General features: G+C 39.8%; 1 protein-coding gene across 3 annotated transcripts in view; it reads right to left on the bottom strand.

Annotated features, from left to right (window-relative positions):
* GRIA4 (glutamate ionotropic receptor AMPA type subunit 4) overlaps positions 1-24,174 on the bottom strand; it is a 222,676-nt gene that overhangs the window by 53,355 nt on the left and 145,147 nt on the right. For 2 of the 3 annotated variants that reach the window (XM_005149727.3, XM_005149726.3), the window contains exons 5-9: positions 22,800-22,853; positions 20,679-20,837; positions 18,625-18,792; positions 14,521-14,625; positions 6,714-6,824 (exon numbers count right to left, since the gene is read on the bottom strand). In XM_005149727.3, coding sequence (XP_005149784.1) covers positions 6,714-6,824; positions 14,521-14,625; positions 18,625-18,792; positions 20,679-20,837; positions 22,800-22,853 — 597 coding nt within the window. Of the gene's footprint in view, positions 1-4,996; positions 5,421-6,713; positions 6,825-14,520; positions 14,626-18,624; positions 18,793-20,678; positions 20,838-22,799; positions 22,854-24,174 lie in introns of those variants that run through there. The other variant, XM_005149728.3, reaches the window with a different exon arrangement.

Here is a 24,174-nt window from a genome sequence, read left to right as displayed (position 1 = left end):
AACACACAGCTACTAAGAGATTACATAAATTTTAGTGAGAACATAAAGATACATTCCTGAGGAAACACATAACTGCCCCTTTGAATAAAAAGTGCAAATTCTGCAAGGTCTTTTAGGATGAATCTAAGCAATATGCATAAACAAGAATGGTATTAAGCTGACACTGACTTTACATGCTGCATGAAAAAGAAGTACCAAAATATTTTTGGATGGTGAGCGCCATTAAAAAGAAGTAAAACATGTCTCAAAAAGTGGATCCTACATTCCCTGTGTAAACCATACAATGACAATAGTGAACATTTTGTGATTGGGAAATCAAGGTGACACTGGAAAAACAAGGTCATGTTTTTCTTTTTTTTGCTCTGTGTGGTTTCAGACTTCAGCAATCATTATGTAAAACTATGCTTTCTGGTGATATTTTAAATTACTGCACACTATTTATATGCATATCCAGTTCCAGATAAAACACCTGTCACTAATATCACCCTTTGTTTGAATTTACAGCACAAAATACGAGCATCTTAAGTTTCTTCTGTGCTGGACCTTGTGAATGCTGTTTTTCTGACACCAACCACATATTTCCTGCGTATGTAATTAATACAAAAATAGAAATAAATGTAAATGTGTAGTCTGAGTATTTGCTTCATTGAAATGTCATCAACATCAGCTGTAAGCAACAGCAATTTTGTAACCTTTCTTAGGTGTTTGACACTGGAGGATATGTGGCATTACATGAGAGATAGGGGGACTGAATAAAACACTTCTCAGTGTGTCAGGTAAACTTTCATTTCTGACACCAAAATGTAGCTCCTATTAATGGGGTGTGTATCCACACAAGAGAAGAACTTTATAGGCAAGCGGGAATAGCGTGTTTAACTTATAAGGTGAAAAGGCACCTTACTCCCTGTAGTAAGTATGCCAGGACCCACTTCCATACACAGATGGTAGAGCAGTGCACTGTGTAGTGTGAATGAAGAAAGTTGTGTGGTACATTCACTATACTGTGAGAGAAAATCTCCGATTAAATTCAACATGGTGTGGGAATGGGGAAGTCCTAATGTTTCCTTAAGACAGAATCAGTCATTGCAGGAATGTTTCAGGTGTATTAACCAGAATACCTCTCCTCCTATCATCTCCTTATGTTACTTTCTGCTATGGACATGCCTCCTGAGGCCCCATTCAGTGTTGGAGGCCATTGATGCATTATGCTGTGCGGTGTCAAAAGAAGTGTGGCCAGCAGGTCCAGGGAGGTTTTTCTCCCCCTCTATTCTGCTCTCATGAGACCCCACCTGGTGCACTGCATTCAGCTCTGGGGCTCACAACATAGTAAGAAGTGTGTGGACCTCATCTTATTGATTTATAGCAAAATATGGCAAGTAAAATCTCTTAGAATGCAATTCTTTCGTATAATAAGGTATTATCTCTTGCTGTGACTGCGTTAAAAGGAGAAACAATAAAAGAAGAAGCAATAGAGTGTGATCTGTCAGTGTGAAACAATAAAGTTAAAAATAATGGGAGCACCTACTACCTTTTGTTTATTATGTTGTCCTTTTCCTCCTATTTTATACAGAATAAATACATTTCTTTAATTGTTGTGCCTACTTTACCTGCCAAATAATGAGATGCATTTTCAAAGTAGAAATTGATGGGGGATGTGGGTAGGACTGAATGTGACTTTCTGATAATGACTGTTTGCAAAAACAAACAAACAAACAAAAAATCAGTAAGTAGCACTTGTTCTAAATTCTGTCCATTTCAGCGTTTGGGGCTGTTTCAAACTAATGAGGTATGCAGATGTTATTATAATAACATCAGGGCACTGCAAAATGCTTTACTGATTTGCTAACAAGGAACTTACACAGATGAACTTGCAAGGTCAGTCTGCAAAGTCATGAAATAGAATCATAGGAACATACAATCGTAGAACATCTGATCAATAGCATGCACTCAGCCATATCTTAATGATTTTTTTTATCTGTGGCATTGGAAAAAGTTATTTTTTCTGTATAATACAATTACAGTAGCATTTTCTAAATCAATACTAATCTTAATGTAACCATGTTAGTCTAAAGATACAAGAGATGAGAGACATCTATGGAGAGGTAGTATCTTCTATCACATTAGATGAAATAGCTGAGAATGGTAGGTATGCTTTTTCACTGTTTCTAGCTTTAGTCTCTTTTCTAATAAAAATATTACTTCTCCCTACCATCCTTGTATTTACTACATTTTTGAACTATAAGCACTTAACCTACTGATGTAAAATGCAGGTTTGACTTACTGCTGAATGAGGTTTGCAAGATTTCAGCTGCTTAATGGTATTCTATAGGGTAGTGAATCAAGGAAATGTCCACACTGAAATGATCAACGACTAGCATGGATCAAATATTTGAAATGGTGCAAGCTTTACTTATATAATTCACAATTTTATAACAATACTTAGCATTTGTAAATACAAGTTGATGTCTGCAACAATTACCTTTATAGATGTAAAACAAATCATTCCACCACATTGCCACAAATTCGTGTGTACAGTAATATGCTCACAACTAATGATTCATACTACAAGGGAAGCTGGAGAAAGTAGCTAACTCAAATACCAAATAGATCTGTGTTTGGCTTTCCTACTCTAAAGTTCATTTCAAAGTCTTTAAACACTGTAAAAATAATTTGCAAAAGTGACAAATATTTGTGCAAGGAAATGTCTCATTTTTAGAACAGGAATGGCACACATCATCACACTTTATTCTGAAAGAAACTTCTGTAGATGTCAGTGGAAGGTTTTTTGTGGTTTTGGGTTTTTTGTTTTTGTTTTTTTTTTTCCTTTTTTCTGAATAAAGTGTCCAGGATTCGGTTTGAAGTCTTTCTTGTTGTCATGCAACAAACTTCACTGTATTCTCCAGTCTAATAAGGAATTTAATTAACAAGATTTCTAATGAAAAATATTCTTTTATTATGAGAAAGGTTATAGTTAGAATTTTTGAGGTAAGACTCCATCAGGAGTTTATCTGTCAAAACAATGAGGATGCTTCTCAGCCACCTAATGAAGGTTATCTGTCATCTGAGATGCCCTAAAGTAAACTGCCTGACCTACAAGTGCACTTCTGCAGGTCCTTTGTGCTGCCCCTTTATGGATGGGTCTGATAACCTCTGTCTTAGGCATCCACCTATGGGATATTGAATCAGTTTCTAAATCTTAGTGGGCTTTCAGGAAAAATTCTATATCTGGGGCACAATTTATTCTACATGCCTGAAAGCGTAGACATCCAGATGGAGTGACTTGGCATGAGAGAAGCAAATGTCCTCCTGCCAGTGTAAGAAATGGGGGATAGGCAGTATACCCTAGAGCATCTTAAATGTCACTGAGTGGGCATTCATTCAGCAGGCAACTGAATCAGTACCCTTTGTAAAGTCATCTACATTTAGGTGACTCAGTTGTGAACTGGATTCTGCCCTTGAAACTTAATCTGCCAGACCATCCCATTAAAATACTGAGCTGTAAGCCACAACACAGATGCAGCTCATGCACATCAAGCTTTTGTTCTAAAGGATTTTTGTAATTTTTTAGTTTTTCAGTCTCAGAGTAGGTACAGAATGGATGTACCATGAATGGATCAGAGGGACTGGAGTAGTCTTCCCACCCTACTCCCTTACATTCTATCTTAATTTACTAGATTAGAGATAATCATTATTCCTAGATGGGTAAATCACTCAGTGTCAGAGGCGGGCTGCACACAGCATCCCTTCTCCAGCCATACAGTGAGCCTACTGTGCATTTAGAGGTACCAAGCCCTCTCCAGAGGAAATACTTCTGCACACAGGTAGAAAACCTGTCCTTCCCAGAGGGCCATACATGCAGGGTACAGGTCTCTCCCAGGAACTACAAAAAGGAGGGCTGCACTGCAGCCCATGAAATACACAGCATCAGCTGTCCTTACTGCCACCTTTCTCTGGGCTGCTCACACACCACATTCTTAGTTGGAGATAGGTTTAGTGCCTATGCATTAAAACAAAACTGTAAAGTAAATTCTACATGCTTTCACTGTGTTACAAATGAACATAATTTTTTGCCAAATAGACAACACTACTAAGTTCTTTGAGTGCAGAGCTAATTCATTATAATGCATCTTCTATGCAGTAGCCGTACAGTCACATAACAGCACAGTAAGCATAGACACATAAAAAATGAAGAAACAGAAGGCAAATCAACTTGAGCTATTTGGCTTCAGGCAAAAATTAAAGTGAGCCATGCTGAAAACTTGTAATCCTATGCTGCCACGACACCTGTCTTCAAAGACTGAAAAGCATGACAGCACTGGTTGCAGAAGCTTTTCTGATTAATGTTGGAAAATATGCATGCAACCAAAATTACATGTGTCATCTACAGTGGTTCAACTTCCCTTCAGTGTGAAGAGGACAATGAAGAGGGGAAAAGTTGCTGTCTGGCATTTGCAACATGACTATAACACAAAGAAGAGCAAAAGAACAGGATTCTGAGTTATTCTAAATACATCTTTCCTTTGTGTGTGTGATCATATGCTTGTGGATACTAAATACATTGTCCTGGCAGGCCAATATTAAGAATCATGGTTGTCATCTGCCATCCGCATCATGCGTGCAGCTCCCAGGGGAGTTAATGGGAGACAAGCATGAGAAGGCAGAATTCACCATATATTCTTATTCAAACCAAATTCTGATATATTTCTCTTGCACTGTGATTTTGAAACATTGAGAAGGGGACACTTGTGGTCAAGAAGCAGTGCTGCTTTCAAATAACTGCATGTATCCCAAAGTGACATACTGCACAAAGATAGGGCATGCTTTGGAATATTAATTCAGCTTTTTGGTTTTTAAAATGAACCCACCAGTCCTTTGAATGCAAGAACTGGAAAAGTTCTTTTGAAGATAACATTTATTATGCACATCAAAATGGTTCAATGCAAACAGGACAGGCAAGATAACACATTTTAAAAGCTTTCTTGTTTTCCTTTTTTTCCTTTCTAGCAAACAGGAACCTTTTATATCACTTTTCATTATTATTTTTACTTGCTTCTCCTAAGCTTGGAGCTATTTATGGAAATTGCAGTATTCATGTATGGTAGCTTCAGTCAAAGATATCAGGATTTGTATGAGAAGAAAATTTCGACTGAAAGCTTGTTATTCACATCATTCTCTTCTCAGCTTGGCAAAGTTGAAGGATAACGTCATCTGTTCTAGACATTTCAGATTAGCCACAGAACTTTTCTTGGTGGTTCAGTGCCTGGTCATCCAGTCAGAGGAACAGTAATCCATATGGAAAAATTAGCTCAATGCTACTAGACTGGTGGTTAATACTTGAGCCTTAGTTAGGAATGTTCGCAGCATCTTGGGACTCTTTTCTTCCTTGATCAATTTCTTAAAATAGGATTCTTCATCAGAGGCTGAAAAGAGGAGGACTGTACTGAAGTATATTTTTTCCATCACCAAGTCTTTTTTTTTTTTCTTAGGAAAATGATACATATATTTTAAATGTCCCATGCAAAAAAATGAAATAAAATAAAAAGTTACACAATTTGGCTAGGAGTTACATTCTGAATTCCTGCATAGTACTTTGGTTGATCTGTGTCCTGGAATGATAATATACTTAATGTATAAATGCTCATACACTTGCCAGGAATTGGGTAACTACCCGCATTTTTGAGTATGAAAATGTCTTGACATTTCCTTTGAATAATTTTCAACTCCGTATTAACTCAGAAAAATTACTGCTTAACAACACATACAGAATATTCCTTCCCATTTGAGACACGGTTTATTCTAAAGGGTTAAAATGTCTTGTCTAAACAAAGCAGGTGAAAAGGGCAGTGAACTGAGATGTAAAATCTTAAAAGTGGTCAGGTAAAGGTCACCCTTTGTCAGTTGACTTTGACAAACATCAGCTTAAAAGGGCATGTCAGACTTCAGAGGGAAAATTGTTAAATATTTTGTTTAAAAAACAGATTTGTACTAAACAGTAGTTTTAAAAACTATGTATTAAAAATGTGAATGAATGAAGCAACTGCATTCTCCTCTGCAACCAGTCTTCAAAAACACCAGTAACACTGGAAAATCACCCCCCAAGTCTATTTCGATTTTGTTAAAATGTGAATTCTATTGAAACGCTGAATAAGCATATTAATAAATATGTTCAAATGCATCTACTAAATTCATTTTTTCATTCACAATTAAAAAACACATAATCCATTTGTGATTAGATGATGGAACTATATTACTTAGAAGATTTGCTCTTGCTAATGTTAATTTTGAATTTATAAGGTATCAATAAAAAGGGACACTGGCATTATATAAACAGTTAATTTTATACGCTCTGTTTAATTCTGTCATTTAGAGGGTTTGTGTTTTTCCTTTTCCTCAGTTTCTTGTGAGTCAAGATTTATGAATTAGAGGTTGAAAGAACTCACTTGTATTTCTGAGACTTACTTTAGTAAAAAACTGAAAAGACTGAATACAGAAAAAAATCACCACAACTCAACTGTAAAATCCTGATTTCAAGTGAATTGTTATATTAAATGCATACCCAAAAAAAATCTGTACAGATATGACTGTCAAGATAATTAAAATATATGGCTTTCACCCTCCCACTAGACTAGGAACTGGCAGACTAAATTAGACCATAAATAGAAAAGAGATTGTGTCACACACCAGTATAAGCATTAAAAAAAGAAACACCTTACCAAAATTGTAGTGACAACTACTGTTCTATTCTCAATGGCTGAAGTGTCATTTCCAAGTGTAGGTTCATGCTGGATCAAAACTAATTTATCCATGTCATTCCAGTAACCAACCTGCAAAACAAGATGGATATAATTTACAGCAGAAAAGTTTACATTCTCTGCAATTACAAATATAAATGATTATAAGAACAACAGAGTGATCTGAAGAATCAAAGGAAATGATGTCCTGCTCATAGCCAGGTGGTATGCTTCTAACACTTCGGGTGTAGTATCTTGCATCACTTCTGCACAGTCGGACATGGTATCACTGCAACTCAGCTGTTCCTGAATGTTCTGAGCTACTTATTACAACCAGACACATAATTTAAATCCCATTTTCACTAGTTTGACACCTTCTTGAGACATAAATGAGATATGATAATTTTTTCTTTGCAAGAGAAAAATTTCATTCCTTAATCCTCTGGATCATCTGAGGTCTTAGATGGAGGAGCAAAAGACACTTGGATGACAGTTTTCATAGAATCACAGAATAGTTAGGGTTGGAAAGGACCTTAAGATCATCTAGTTCCAACCCCCCTGCCATGGGCAGGGGGTTTTGCAATTCAATTGCTTATCTCAATTCCCTGCTCCATTGTGGGCTTCTCAGGAGACCCCAGCCCAGCGACTTACATGAAGCTAGTTCCACCTAACTGCTGGCATTGATCTTTTAGTACCTACATTAGAAGCCATGTTATTAAAGCTTTCTTTACACTCATTGACAGACAGGCACCACCAGACAGTGACTCAGCTCATGCAGAATAAGTACTCTTCCTAGGAAAGTGCTTGCTTTGACTCAAAAGCATGGTAAGAGTAACTTCACTTTAAAAATATCTCTTCTAAGTGCCTAAAGGAACATGGAAAAAATTAGGCTTTCCTCTCCCTGGAAGCATTTAGGCTGCCATGACCCTCCCCAGAGCAGTCTTATGGTGACATAGCTGCCTTTTTCATTGCTGGCAGTAACTAGGGCCAGGTTTGAATCACTAGTTCTTGTATTCCCATTGAGAGAAAAATCCCACCCTCCCTTTTCCCTTTTTTGCCATTCTCTTTTCTGCAACTGGATCGTGGTTGTCTGTGGATTCTCTGATAGGTTCCTGGGGAATGGCTGTTCCTCTGACCCAGTGCTGACAGCACTCAGCTCCATGTCAAACAGACAACAAGAACACAAACATGTCAGTAGAACAGTGCTCTAATCCCAGCCAAAGGGGCTCTCCAAGTTGCTGAGAACCTAATGAATTAAGAGACTGATCTTTTTCCTCAGGAAAAATGCAGACAGCAGTAGTGATTTTGAAAGGTTCCTATCAATTCAACTTGGCATGGCTCACTTTCCAGAAGCACCTGGGGACCAGTCAGCAGCAACTGCCCCTTCCCTTCACCCTTGATTAATCAGGAGTTCATGAGACCAAGAGCTGGGAGAGAGAAATGCTTTGTCCATCTTACCAGAAAAAAAGAGGGAATTTTAGCAGAAATCCCCAGTGTAACTTCAGCTCAAATGGACAGTCTGTGCCTTGGATGAAAAGATCTCAGTATGATGGGAACTGGCTAGATTATTAGATCAGTTATACAGCCAATATTATTCCTAACATTAGTGTGGAACCAAACTAAAATTCACCATTACACAGGATTCTGCCTCTATAACATGGAGAAACATCAGCAATGTGACATGAGATACTAGAAATGCAGGGGAGTGTTTTTAATTCCTGGTCTTATATAAAGAACTCTGCATATTCTTAAACCAGCCAACCTTCCTCTTAATTTTTTCATTTACTGTTTCATTCATTTCCTTTTTTGAAAAAAAAAAAAAATAAATATGGAGAGGCAAGTCATGTCAGCAGTTCCTCAAGCAGTGTGACGAAATACCACAGAGAATTTCAAATACATGAAGGAATTCATTATGTGTGAGTGAGATTGAATACAAGTGAGGTTTTTTTGGTTTTGTTTTGGGTTTGCTGATTTTGTCTTATTAGTGAAGCAAACAAGCACAAACTCTTTCTGATCAGAACTTCTGTCATACTTAGTTGAATGTTACTTTTCTCTTTGCAATTGCTGTTACAGCACAAGAGCCTTGATTTAGGTGTCTGCAGCTAACAAGAAGCTTCAGCATTGCTGTTAGAGTGGAGAGGAAGTTTTCTTCTAAGTAAGATGCACTTACAAATATTGTTTTTCATCCTGACAACCACAGAGTCACAGATACAATTGATAACTAAAAATGTCAAGTTCTTGTCAAAAACTGTGACCAGCTAAAGGCAGAATATGTACACCAAAACCTGTCAGTTTGGGAAGCTCATTATAGTAGAGAATGATTGTTTTCCATTGTGCAATTCCTTGCTGCTGGAAAGTTCAGAAGTAAGGCAGAAAATGAATGATGCATTGTGTTATAAAAGTAGCATATAAAAATGCAGACAGAGATAGAGGAGGTTTTTGAGGAATGGCAGGCATTTTTAAAAAGAACTTTAGTTGGTGTGCAAGGGTATGAGCCTGCACGTGTACATCTCAAAGTAACTACAGAACTGGATTACTGCGTAAATATACAGAAGATATATCATGACACTTGTGTAAGTATATAGATTCACAGTCATGGTGGGAGCAGCAAATAACAATATACTTTACTATAAATACATCAAATCCCTAAGGAAAAATATCCTCAAAGGATAGGATTGAATTCAGCTGTTATAGTATATCCAGTTCTATTTGGATTGCAACTGGAATGCACAGCAGTCACATACACTTATGCAGAGATTGAATTTGTGTTTTAGGAAAAAATATTAAAAAAAAATCAGTCTCAAAGTAAGTCTGTGGCAAGTTTGTCATTTGGATGAATACTGCTATTTCTGGAGGCCTGGGTGCCTTGTAGCAACCACTGAGGTGCCCCTGCTGGAGCACAGAAGTCACTAAGGGCAACAGAACACTCAAAATTTTAGATAATTAATTTCATGTTAGTTGCCCAAGTTGGAATATAGAATCCAAATCCCAGACTGTCTTGTGCATATACGTGCATATATGTACATATATGTACATATATATGCATATACTCTGTTTACTTTTTTTTTCTTGGTGACATGATGAATGGTGAAAAAGAGAACCACAGAATGATTGAGGAAGGAAGGGACCACCCTGCTGCACAGCCTAGAGCTAGTTGCCCAAGACCATGTCTGGATTGCTTCTGAATATCTCCAAGAGTGAAGACTCCACAACCTCCTTGGGCAAGCTGTGTTAGCATTTGGATACCTTCAAATTAAGAAGTGTTTCCTGATGCTCAGAAGGCACCTTCTGTGTGTCTGTGCCCACTGCCTCTGCTCCTGTACGTGGGCACCAATGAAAAGAGCTTGGCTCAATTGTCTTTGCACCCTCCCTTCAGGTATTTGTACACATCAGTATGATCCCTCCTGAGTGTTTTCCAGGCTGAACAGTCCCAGCTCTCCTAGAAGAGGTATCCCAGTCCCTTCATCATATTTGTGTCCCTTTTCTGAATTTTCTCCAGCACATCCACTTATCTCTTGTACTGAGGAGCTCAGAACTGGACACAGCACTCTTGGTGTGGCCTCACCAATGATAAGGAGAGGGAAAGGATCACCTTCCTCAACTTGTTGTCAATACTTTGTCTAATGCAGCCCAGGATACCATCTGCCTTCTTTGCTGCAAGGGCACATTACTGGTTTATATTCTAGTCGGTGTCCTCAAAGACCCCCCCCCCCGTGCCTTTCTGCAAAGACTCATTCCAGCTGGGCAGCTGTCAGCATGCACTGATTCCTGGGATTTTTCCTTCCCAAGTGCAGGACTTTGTATTTCTTTGTATTTGATGAAATTCATGAGGTTTCTGTCAGCCCTTTTCTCCAGCCTGTTGAGGTCCCTCTGGATGGCAGCACAACCAGCTGCCATATCAGCCACTCCTCCCAGTTTGGTGTCATCAGCAAACTTGCTGGTGGTACATTCTGATCCAGATCCAGATAATTAATGAAAATGTTAAATGGGACTGGATTCAGTTTTGACCCCTGGGTTACAATTACTGGCCTCCAATTAGATTTCAGATCACTGATCACCACTCCTTGGTCCTAGCCCTTCAGCCAGGTTTCAAACTACCTCACTGTCTGCTTATTCAGCACATACACAAATAGCTTCTCTAGGAGTCTTCCACACAACATACTGTTAAAGACCTTTGTGTAGTCCAGGTAGACCATATCCACCACTCTCCCTTCATCTATGAGATCAGTCACTTCACTGTAGAAATTTATCAAGTTGACCAAGCATAACTTCCTGTTGGAGAAGTTGGCAATGCTGACTACTCATTATTATTTTCTTGTTCTTAATGTGCTTGGAAAAAGTTTCCGAGAATAGCTGCTCCATCACATTCCCAGGAATCTATATGCAGTTCCTTGTTTTCTCCTCCTAGAAGAAATGAGTACTTTCCTCCAGTCTTTGGGCACTTCTCCCAGCTGCCATTATCAACCAAAGATTGTTGAGACCAACCTCACAATGACATCTGCCTCCTCCATCAGTACTTGAGGGTGCACTCCATAAGGTCCCATGGACCTATGTATGTATGTCCAGTTTGGTGAAGTATTCCCTGACCTGACCATCTTCCATCAAGGGCACATCTTCCTTGCTTCAGCTTTTCTCTCTTGTCTCTAGGACCTGGGATTCCCAAAGACTAGTGAAGACTGAAGCAAAGAAGGCATTCAGTACCTCAGCCTTCAGCCTTCTGTACAGAGTGTACAGTCCTCTGTAATGAAGTCCTCTCTCTCATCAAGCAAAGGACCCACATATTCTCTAGTTGTCCTTTTGTCACATGTGTACAGATCTTATTACACCTGTGTAAGCCCTTCTTATCAGATTCAATTCCATTTGGGCTGTAGCTTTCCTAACTTCATCCCTGGATGAACAGACGGTGTTTCTGTATTCCTTCAAGGTTACCCATCCTTGCTCCCAATCTCTGTATGCATACTTTTTGTGTCTGAGTTTGGCTAGCAGCTCTTTGTTCATCCGTCCTTGTGTCCTAGAATTTTTTCCTGAGTTCTCATTTTTGGGGATGGAGTTCTCTTGAGCTTGGAGAAGGCAACCCTTGAAAATTAAGCAGGTATCTTAAGCTTCTTTTACCTCTAGGGCCTTACCCTTTATCTTCCAAGCAGAGCTTTGACATTCATGTCCCCAGCAAGTCCCTCTTCTCGGTAAGTAGGAGGTCTAGCAGAACACCTTTCCTTGTTGGCTCCTCTATATATTGGAGGAATAATTCTTGTCAATGGACTCCAGGGACCTCCTGGACTGCTTATATCCTGCTGTGTTGTCTCACCAGCACATATTTGGGTAGCTGAAATCCCCTACGATGATTAGGACGTATGAATATGATGCTGCTCCTACCTGTCTGTAGAAGGCCTCATCCACTTGTTCTTCAGGTGTCCTAGAGCAGACACCATTTAAAATAAAACCTTGACCTTTATTTAAAATAAAACCTTGTCTCTTTAATCCCAACCCATAAACTCTCAGCTGGCTCCTCATCCATCCCCAGGAAGTGATCCATGCATTACAGCTGCTCTCTTATGTAAACGCAGCTCCTTCTCTCATCTTTCCTGCCTGTCCTTCCTAATGAACCTGTATCCTTTGATAGCAAGACTCCAGTCACAAGAGCCATGCCAGTACATCTCTGTGATCCTTCTCACACCCTTTCCCCCCACCAGCAGGTTTTGTTATTGTTCTGCAGATAAGAACCAAGTGCTGCATAAATGACCCTAATATGAGCATTGACTATTGTGTCCCTTTACAAAATTATATGGAAGCCTGCCTCTGAGTAGCTGTGCCAGTTTGTAATGCTCTCTTCACATCCTTAGAGCTGTGTGCAACAAAAATGACTTTTCTGAAGATCAGAGGCATGCTTTACTTTGACTGGAAAGGCTAGTCCTGAGAAGATATTGCTGGATGACTCATAAATCATGTTATATAGGACACGAGAAGAAGACATTAAAAGCAAAGTCCTCTTAGTTCAATTAAGTATAGCCATTTCTCACATGTTTTATAGGATTTGTCAGGCTAGAGCACAGAATTGATCCAATGACAACATATAAAATACTATGTAATACATGAGAAGTAAATTCTTGTGAGCAGCCAGATCTGTCAAAGCTGTTACAGCTTGATATATCAGACAGGTAATGGCTTAAGAATGGCAGAGAGGCATGCCTGAAAAGGTAAGAAAAGCACCTCAGCATTCTGGCACAGCACAGACATAGCTCCTCTATTTGCAGCCACATTCCCTTTAAATTGCAGGCAAGAAGAGTGGGGGCATCTCTGCAGTGGTGCCAGCCAGACACCACTCCCCTAACAGATGAGAAATACTGTAACAGAAACAACAGACCACTTCTGTCAGTTTGCTGTCCAGCAGATTGTCTGATGAGTTAATGATGTTGTGACCTAATTAGTCACATCTTTTCCACCTTGCTTTTCCTCCTGTACAACTGGGAATAGAGGATGGAAAGGTCATATTTCACCACTTGCCTTTACTGCACCCCCGCCACCCGTACACCCTCCTGGCTGCTGATAGTGAAGTGTGGAGCCAGGAAAGGAGCAGGAGTGGCAGCAAGGTCAGACACATTGCCTGGCAGGAGACACTGGCTTCCCAGGAGAGAAGGAAGACAGATTCACCTTTCCCAATTTATTCTTCAGCCATCTGTCATACTTTCAAAAGGCCAGTGCGCCAACAGGCACATACTTTGCTTTGGTCTACCACTCTATTCTGTGATATACTGGCAATTTTTCATCCCAATGTGTAATACTGCTCAAAGTCTGTAGTTTAACACTCTGCCTCCTCACCACTGTGGTATGTAACAGTCTTCAAGGTTACACAGTTCAGCTGTGGTACCATTTCCTGGGTTTGTCACCTCTAACCCAACAGCAGAGGACCATTTCCTGTAATTCTGATTGCCTTGGCCACTGAAGTGGCCGTGATTCTCCTGTTCAACATCAGCTTCTCATTTTTTCTTGTTCTTATGACCTCTCCAACAAAACAGGCCACAGTACTTCCAAAGGAAATAAAATCCTTGAGCCTGAGTACATCTTCTGTTCTTCATTTGTTTTATATACTATGAAAAATGGAAAAATTTCAACACGGAAGAGAAAGGGTTAACAAAGTACCCAGGCTTATATTTTCAAAGTGATTAGGGTGAGTGATATGCTATGTGCATTCAGACACAGAGGATCTGCTTAGACACATTAATGTGCACTTGCCTAAATTGCTTACAAGCAACTAATCAAGCACATAGGACAGGACACTGCAATTAATTTCAGAAAATATAAGTATTCAGGGGATTGTTTCTTCCTCCTTTCTCCTCTTGTCTCCTCTCACCCTTAAAAGCCCTGTGCTGGTTACAGCCTATGATTCAGGTTTGCACAGAACATACAAATTACTCCATGTAAAAATACCAGCAATTTTCAAGACAGAAATCTTTGGATAAGATACAAGAAATATATATTATTCAGAGTTTCGACCATTTTTCATTACCCAGCAGCCTAGCAACATGCCATCCAGCTGGTTTTCATTAGTATGCCTGATTGACTGACATCCCACCACTCCAAGATGCACACTTGTTTTCGTGCTCCCCATTTGTTGCAATGAATAATAGTATCTAGTGGAAAATGCAGTTTAAATCTGCTTTCACCAGAAATATTATCCATTCAATATATTTTTTTAATCATACAGAGTGCAGATTGATACGTCTACATAATCATTTCATCATAGACAACTCATTCATATGACATCAGAATAGTAAACACTCTCAGCACATACCTTACGAGGGCCCGTGTTTTTCAGCTCAAAGACATCCATGGTGTAGTTGACTCTGCGACCATAGTGGTCAAACTGGACATTTCCTGTCAATCCTTGTATTCGAACCTATAAATGGAAGAGAAAGTATCATGAAGATCCAACCTTATATCCTTTATTCCAAATGTCACAGAGCAGAGCAAGTTGCCCTGGCTATATCCTTAGATTACTGTAACAACACTACTGCAGTCATTATAAAGCAAAATGTTGGCTACTTTTCCTATGTATTCTTTTTTCTTGTCACACCATGCTCAAAAATAGGCTTAGATATGCCCGTATCTAAGTGCTAACAAAGACACACAATGGACCTTCTCTTGCATGCTGTGCAGCTCCACACCTTCCAGCTGCAGGTCCTAGAAAGAAGCACATTTTTTACCACTGTCACCACTCCTGCAGAATATATTGGATCATATAAAATAAACCCAAAGGATGACTGGCCTGAGCTCATGTATCTTTTTAGCTCACACTTTGGTGGATTACATGTACAAATTGAGTATCTACTGCTCATTAAGGTAAAGCTGACAGCAACCATGGCCTCAGCAAAGCAGTTTATTACAAAAGAAAACAGATGACATGCATAGCACCTGAAAATAATGTTTTCAAAGCTTCAGAGTGAAGGACAGATATAAGATTGGCTGTGGCAATTTTCCACCACCTGTGTCTCAGCTGAAACCAGAACTCTGTTTTTTTCTGTCAGTGCTATATTGCTTCACAGAGGGATACCCAAACTGTGGTGCTCATCCCAAAGAAGTCATGACCATGCTGTTTCTGGCTTTGATTGTATCAGGATCTGGCCATGCAGACCTCTTTGGCCAGGTTCAAAGGCTCATATTAGCTCCCTGAACACAGAAGCCTGACTTCATGCTTCTCTCAATTGTCACAGATCTGTGGATCTGTACAGAGTATGTGAAGCATACAAAATGCTTTATTTTTCTCTGTAAGAGTCAGGATGTGGATTTAAACCACTTACTCTTTCCCTCTGTGCATTTCTACCTTTGTGGATTTTTCTCCAGGACTCAAACCTTGGCTTCCAGGCACAGAGCTGCCAGCTCTGTCAGCAGTCACTTCTCCTCAGCAGTTTCTCCTGAGTGGAGCCTGCTCATCTGCAATGATTTAAATTCTACTGCAGGATTTTGATTTTCTTACTGCCCTATTCAAAGGAAAGGCTACATCATCTTGACAGAAATCTGGAACTTTCTAGGCATCCATATTCATTGGGAATTCAAAATCCTGACATTAGAGAAAAATACCTCGGGTAATTTCTTTTTAAGGAAAAAGAATGCTACCTATGTGATTTCCCTGGAAAAATCTGCTTTTAATCAAGACAACAGAAACATATTTGAAAGGTTATATTATGGGACCTTAAAAAGGCTAGGAGGATTGGCCAGGTTAATACATGGTTAGAATGGTAGTGCCATAGTCAGGGTTTGGGTATCTAGAACATGGGACTCAATTTAGGAGGCCAGGTCTACTGGAGGCTGGTGGAGCTGGTCTGACAAAGAAGGGGAAGATCAGTTTTAGTAGGAGGCCTGCCAGACTGGTCAAAAAAGCTTTAAACTAGATGTGTTGGGGGGGGGGGGGGAGGGGGCAGGGAGGGCATCATTCCATTCTAACATACCCAGTCAGTTGCCAGCACCTATAATAGATGCTCGGAGCAATGCAGAGATATTCCAGCCGCTCCCGCCAATAAGACAACTTCATTTGGAGCTCGGCTCAGATGCCGCTATGCAGACACACGTAGCATGGGGAACAAACAAGAGGAATTGGAGATGCGTGCACGTCTATGGAGATAGGATATCACTGGTATCACAGAAACATGGTGGGATGGCTCCTATGACGGGAGTGTTGGAATGGAAGGTTGCAGGCTCTTTGGAAAAGATGGGCCCAGCAGATGGGGAGGGGGAGTGGCTGTTTATGTTAGGGATAGGCTGGAGAGAATGGAACTCTGTCTGGAGACAGGTGATCAGTCAACAGAGAGTTTGTGGGTCAGGGTTAAAGGGAGAACAGCAATGGGAGACATTATTGTGGGGATATGTTACAGACCACCTAATCAAGAGGAATCTGTGAATGAAGTACTCCATAGACAGATAGGAAAAGCCTCACATTCACAGCCCCTTATCCTCATGGGGGACTTCAGCCATCCTGATATCTGTTGGAGGGACGGTACAGCCCGGCACAAGCAATCCAGGAGGTTTCTTAATTATGTGGAAGATATCTTCCTTCTGCAAGCAATAGAGGAGCCAACAAGGAGAGGTGCCCTGCTTGACCTCGTGCTCACCAACAGGGAAGGGCTGGTTGGAAATGTGATGCTTCAGGGCGGTCTTGGTTGCAGCTATCATGAGATGATCGAGTTCAAGATCCTCAGGACAGTGAGAAGAGCGTGCAGTAGGCTCACTGCCCTGGACTTCAAGAGAGCAGACTTTGGCCTCTTCAGGAACCTGCTTTGTAAGGTTCCATGGGATATAGACCTAGAGGGCAGGGAAGCCCAAGACTCTTGGTTAATATTCAAGGATCACCTGCTACAAGCTCATGAGTGTTGCATCCCAACTAGAAGGAAGTGCAGCAGGAGGGACAGGAGACCTCCTTGAATGGATAAGGAGCCGCTGAGAAAAATTCAAGGGAAGAAAAGAGACTTATAAAAGGTGGAAGCAAGGACAGGTGGTCTGGGATGAATACAGGGATGTTGTCCGGGAAGCTAGGGACCAGGTTAGGAAAACTAAGGCCCAGTTAGAATTAAACTTGGCTAGAGATGTGAAAGGTAACAGGAAGGGATCCCATAGTTACAGTGCAAATAAAGGACAGACTAGGGAAAATGTGGGTCCTCTCCAAAAGCTATTGGGAGAACTGGCTACCCTGGTTTTGGAGAAGGCTGAGGTTCTGAATGGCTTCTTTGCCTCAGTCTTCACTGGCAAATGCCCTGACCACACCACCCAAGTCTTGGAAAGCAGATGCAGGGACTGTGAGAATGAAGACCTCAGGCCCACTGTACGAGAGGATCTGGTTAGAGACCATCTTAAGAACCCGAATGTACACAAGTCAATGGGACCTGATGAAATCCATTCGTGGGTCCTGAAGGAGCTGGCAAATGAGGTTGCTAAGCCACTGGCCATCATATTTGAAAAATCATGGCAGTCAGGTGAAGTTCCTGACAACTGGAAAGCCAACCGTACCCTGGGCTGCATCAAAAGGAACGTGACCAACAGTCCCTCCGCTCTTGTGAGACCTCACTCGGAGTATTGTGTGCAGTTCTGGTGTCCTCAATATAAAAAGGACATGGAACTGTTGGAATAAGTCCAGAGGAGGCCACAAGGATGATCAGGGGACTGGAGCACCTCCTGGATAAAGACGGGCTGAGAAAGTTGGGGCTGTTCAGCCTGGAGAAGAGAAGGCTGCATGGAGACCTCATAGCAGCCTTCCAGTATCTGAAGGGAGCTCATAAGGATGCTGGAGAGGCACTCTTCACTAGGGACTGTAGTGACACGACAAGGGGTAATGGGTTCAAACTTAAAGAGGGGAAGTTTAGATTGGATATAAGGAAGAAATTCTTTACTAAAAGGGTGGTGAGGCACTGGAATGAGTTGCCCAGGGAAGTTGTGAATGCTCCCTCCCTGACTGTGTTCAGGGCCAGGTTGTACAGAGCCTTGGGTGATATGGTTTAGTGTGAGATGTGTCTGCCATGGCAGGGGGTTGGAACTAGATGATCTTAAGGTCCTTTCCGGCCCTAACTATTCTATGGTTCTGTGTAGGTATACCATTTTCCTTAAATGGCAATATCTGTACATCCAGGTTATATGCAAAACTAATGGATAAGCTCACCAGTTCATTGAAGGAAGGTTCAACTATCTTAATAAAAATAATAGTAGTTTCAAATAGTAGTAGCAGCCCTCTTTCTTCATTCCAATTTATAAACCAAAACAACCAGAACAGCCCCAGCTGTTTGCCAACAACAAGTGAAAAATAAGCTTTCCATCTCCCATTACTACCTTTGTGTATAACATCTTCCAAATCATATCTTGTACAACTTATATCCAATATTTAACAGATCACCAGAATAAAGCCTGCCCTTACCTGTTTTAATGTCCTCTCCATATCAATTCCTTGACCCCATGGTGCTGCAGGGTTAGCAAGACAATCACCAGCATTTCCTCTCCTTGAAATATCAATTTTCTGCCTTCTAAGATTACGGAAAGTTTCAGCCATCACAAGCACTCCATCGTATGTTAATGCAGATGTATACTAAATAGATGGACAAACACACCACTTCAGAATTTGCATGTCTTTACAAAAATGAACGGTCTCAGATATTTATAGTTTGATTCATTGTGCAGCAGTTTCTGCACCTTCATTTATTAAAAACTTCTCAAAAGCAAAAGTAATTTTGACTAAGAGACAAATACAGGACTGAGAAGAGTATATTTCAGTAGCTCCAGCTTTGAAACTGTATTTCTTAAGGTAGAGAAATCTGCCTCTAAAGAGTTATTAAAAGAACTGGAGATATGTAAGGTTTGTTTGGTTTTTTTCCAGTTGTCTTATGTGTTACGGTATAATCCCACCCATCCAATTTACTCACAAGAAAAGAAAGGAAGACTAATTCACTGGGAAAATATAAATGCAAAAATGCATGGCTAATGAGCAGACATGCGGGCTATTGGAATTGTCAAGAATGATTAAGAGTATTGTATCTCCTATCAGAAAACCTGTGTTGGATCTCTGAATGATAAAGGGGACTGAATGGTTTATGTTTCTACACTAAGTACAGTAGCTGCTTTAGGTTGAGAACCTGCCAAATGAAATGTGTAAAGCAAGTCTTCAACAGATGTTAGCCTGGAGCCACATAAACAAAGGGGCATTTTCTCAGTATGGTCCTCTGATGAACATACTGCACATGTGAAGTTGTTCACATGCCCAGGGCTGCTATTGATACGCCTGAGAACTTCAAAAATTTTTGTTCACTCATTAAAATCTAATTTCCTTGCCTTCCTTTGTCTTGTATATTATAACCTCTTTGGGACACTGTTTACCGTTATAATCTCAAATTTTGGTTATCCATAGGTGAATTATGTGCAATCTAGATTAATCATTGTATGACATGGTCTAGTGGAAGGTGTTTGCTGCCCATGGCATGGGGGTTGGTACTAGATGATTTTAAGGTCCTTTCCTACCCTAACCATTCTATGATTCCCAGAAGGATGCAGCACAATCCTGTTCATGTGGCAAGGAGTCCCCTAGGCTAAAGAGTTCCTGTCACCAGTATCTCAGGATATCTGCACTCCATAGCCCACAGCATCCTTGGTTCTGTTTGTTTGTTTTTTACCTCCAGGCATAAGTTTCTTCACTATTCAGTGAATTATGTAGCTATGCTTCATATCTATGTTGATACTTTCTCTAAATTTTGCTAACACACCAATCTCCCAGCCAAGGGAGGGCTGACTGCTTATCTTTGCACTGTGCCCAGCATAAAGGATCCCATTTTCAACTAGGTTGATATGCATTAGTACGTATAATACCAGAATTATGTCAGTGAAATCATATTTACAACTATGTTGTGATGTGTCTGCCAAGAAAATTATAGGTGAGAGATATTTTGTTATCCATCTGTGAGGGATTAAGAGAGAGGAACACTGGGATGTAATTTCACTGTAAGATTTTGCCTGAAAGTGATTACCTTACCAGGTTTTGAGGAGGATAGGATTTCCAGAGGAAACTCCAAATGAAATTTCAGGGTAGTAAATTTACAATTGCAGTTGTATCTCATTTACAGAAGAGTTCAGCTGTCTGGAAAGCTCTGCACTATAAGTGAATCCAGATAATTAGACTAATTAATGTAAAACTGGTTGAAATTAAGTTGTCAGTTAAGCTTTTGACCTTTAAGTCCTGTCAGTAAAGGAATGAAGTTGGAGATTATGTAACAAAGGACATAAAAGTACATCAGTGAAAAGCGTTGCAGTTTGCGTTTCTATCATACAATCATGAGGATAGACATAATTATTAGCAAGTATTAGTAAGATCAACTGCCTTCTCTTCTGCCTAAATATTAAGGTATTCATTCATGTATTCAATAATGTCAATCAGAAATTAGAACACTTAATTGACAGAACATTTGGCAGTGCTTCAGTCAGTACCTTTGGTGGGGTCTCGGATCCTGGGTATTCTCTCTGGTCCAGCTTCTTCCAGCGCTGCATCAGCTTAGCTACCATTGGAGTACTGAAATCTACCAGCTGAAATCCAGTTACATTGGCTCCTCCATGCATAAACCTCTCCAGAGAAATATCTTTGAATCCCTAGAAAAGCAATTTAAGATTTTTTTGTCCTTGCACATCACTGTGGGTCCAATCTGCAATCTGCAATTCAGTGTAAGAGGGTACAGCATCAGGTTTCCATTAGACACTAATGTTGAACCTTTGTTGATAATTTCTATTGTGTAATAAAGAATGAAACAAAACCAAGAAATAAATTTCCAGCATTATTGCTAGCATGGTCTTGACAGCTAAGCAACACATTGCTGTGAATGGCAGACAGTTTTTGAAGAAACGCCTTTGGTGAATCAATTGAAAAGTGCCTGCAGAATATTAAATCCTTAGTCCAATTTCCATCAAAGTCCACAGATTTGAATGAGCACTGCACTAGTGCTTTAACCAATATAGACCTGTTTTTTGCATGTTCACAAAATGAACAAATATGTAAATAAGTTTATTCCAGGATTCATCATTTAGGCTGAAGGTGTCTGAGATAACGAGGTAATGTAGTAGACACTAGATAAAGTGCATGAGGATCTCACCATTAGTGCAAGGAAAACCTAACATCAAAGTCACTCTTTTGTGGAATTGGATAGTGGTAGCTTTCAGATCTGCTATACATATATTGAAATCCTAGAGTGACCCACAATACTGAAAGAAACAATAAAGTACACATGCTTCCTGATTTACTAGTTACTCAGGCTAATCTGTTCAGCATATATAAAGACAAATCCTTTAGTAAAATTTGCCTTTAGAGACAAAACTGAACTTCAAGAAACTGCATAATGTAAACCGCTAAAGCAAGCTAAAAAGCTAGTATGAATCATTCTGCTCCTTTCCTAGCTGTTGTGTTTAACGCTGGCTCAGAGCTATCTTATTTTTATTTTCTTAAATTTTTCCGATTGACATTTATCCGTGCAATCAGATGTGTACTGTCATGCTTAAAAAAGAAAGATCTAAGGGGTTGTGAGTGAAAGTGAATTATTAACCCAATATCCCAGGGGAAAAAAAAAGCCACAAAACTGTTAAAGATGGAGATTTGATTCATGTCCTAAAGGATACTGACAGCAAATATAAAAGGTGACACATCAGGAGGTTGTATTACCCACATTATTGAACAGCTAGCAGATATCAACATGTACCCTTGCTGAAGCAGATGGGTAGATATGCCTGTCTCCACTGTATATCCCACTAGCAGTTCAGGTTTCTTGTATGCAGCAACGATTTTATATGGGAAAAGTTACTTGGGGAACAATAAATTTGTGAAAATCTAATTTGTAAGACCTAAGAGAACAGACATATCCCATTTAAAATGCCTGAGGTCTTAAAAATAATCTGAAGTGATCTTGAGTTAAGGTACAAGTACAGCAAAGAACAATAAATATTTCATGTCAACTAAAATTCCTTGAGGGAGAGAAAAAAGAAAACAATTTAGACCATACATTAGACCCTGTCTTATAACCACTGTGCTCTGCCTGGCAAGTATTTGGGCTTAAAGAATAGGATATTTTAATAATAAAATACTGCATTTACTCTTTCTGGGTTTTTTTGCCCTCTCCTGAACATTATCTGTGTGAATATACAGTTTAGACTCGGAATGAAAATACTGAACTAGTAATTTGACTTGAAATAGCTGATCTTACAGCAAAATGAATGTTCTTTGGAGAATGTAGAAAAGTTACTTTGAGAATTGCTATATTAGTAATATTAAAAAAATGAATAAAAAATCGTAGTGTGGTTCTGTAAATCCTAATTCAGCCACAAGATACTCTTGGCAGTCCTTTGTGCTACACTGATTTTGATAAAATTTGAGAGAAACCTTGTGCCCTTCTTGTCTAGATGGCTGTAACAACAAAACCAAGTTCTTTCACGCACCATAAAGAATGTATTATGTGCAACCACATATTAATGACAAATGGCAAATGTTGTGTGAAGTGCTACAACTTCAAAGTAAAGGTGAGTGTTCCACCTACAGAGCAAGGGCATAATTCTAGAAAAGTATCTTACCAGGTTGGCAACAATATAATGGTATCCTTTAACATGCTTTCCCACGCTCACAATCTGTGGGAGAGAAATGAGAAAAGAAAAAAGCAATGTCACATTGTTTTCTCTAGGTGTTTTCATAGCCAGATAGATACAAACTATGAAATATGTAACATGTAATATGTTGAGAGTCTTTCTGTGATAAGATAGCTATAACTTTCCAGGTGCTTAATCATAGGAAAACGAAAATGAAAGTGAGTAATGTACTGGTAATCTGTCTTCTGTATGATTGAAAACGTAATAATATAGCATTTTATCAAATAGAGCAATTAACTATGGGATACAAATTCATAAGGAGGAGGTCACACATGGTCAAACATTAACTAGAACCCCTACCTGCTGATGTCCTTTACGTTTTAAATAAATCGGAATTTCTGAATCAGACTGGGTTTTCATCTCTTAGGATCAAAACTATTTGCCATTGAGATGGTCACATACTATGAGTGTTATTCAACAATTAATGATATGCTAAAGACTTTGGGAGTGGGCATGAGGGAGAATAGAGCAAGAATGGACAGCAAGGCTGCCCTTGAGTGTTTAACCAAAACGTAACACCAAGTGTTGCAATCAGGCAACAGACATGATGTGCAGCCACTATAGTCCTGATATGGCAAGATCAGCAACAGGGTTTAGACAAAATCTATGTCAGTGTCCTGGGTTCAGCAGTAGCAGTCACTTTTTTTTCTTAGTAGCTGGTGCAGTGCTGTGTTTTTGACTTTTGGCCTGGGAACACTGCTGATAACAACAATACTTTTAGTTACTGTTCAAATGTTTAGTGTAACCAAGGAGTTGTGTCTCATGGTCTGCCAGGGAGGAGGGGAAGCTAGGAGGAAGCAGAGACAGGACACCTGACCCAAACTAATCAAAGAGGTATTCCATACCACAGCATGTCACACCCATGATGTAACTGGGAGGAACTTGGAAGGGCGGGTGGACTGGAGGGTTGGACTAAGTATAAGTCTGTAGGGCTGGGTGCTGGCAGGTGTTAAGGTGTTGTATTCTCTTCCCTTTTTATTTACTTTATCATTATTATTATTGCTGGCAGCAGTAGTGATTTGTGTTATACCTTAGTTACTGGACTGTTCTAATCTCAACCCATGGGAGTTGCATTTTTTTTGATTCTCCTCCCCATCCCTCTGGGAGCAGTGGTGGGGGGTGGGGGGTGAGGGTGAGACAGAGACTATGTGGCTGACTGGGTTTAAACCAGGACAGTCAGCCTGTGCCTTGTATCAATATTGTTACCATTTCTGTGATGGAATGCATCTATTTAACATGCTGAAAATCAAAACTGAGAATAGAATATTTTGTCAATAGAAAATGGTATTAATTTAAACTGTTT

The sequence above is a fragment of the Melopsittacus undulatus genome, chromosome 2 (assembly GCF_012275295.1).
Source record: "Melopsittacus undulatus isolate bMelUnd1 chromosome 2, bMelUnd1.mat.Z, whole genome shotgun sequence".
Taxonomy (NCBI): Eukaryota; Metazoa; Chordata; class Aves; order Psittaciformes; family Psittaculidae; genus Melopsittacus; species Melopsittacus undulatus.
Note: the sequence above shows the minus strand (reverse complement) of the source record. Positions and strands in the feature narration are given on the sequence as shown.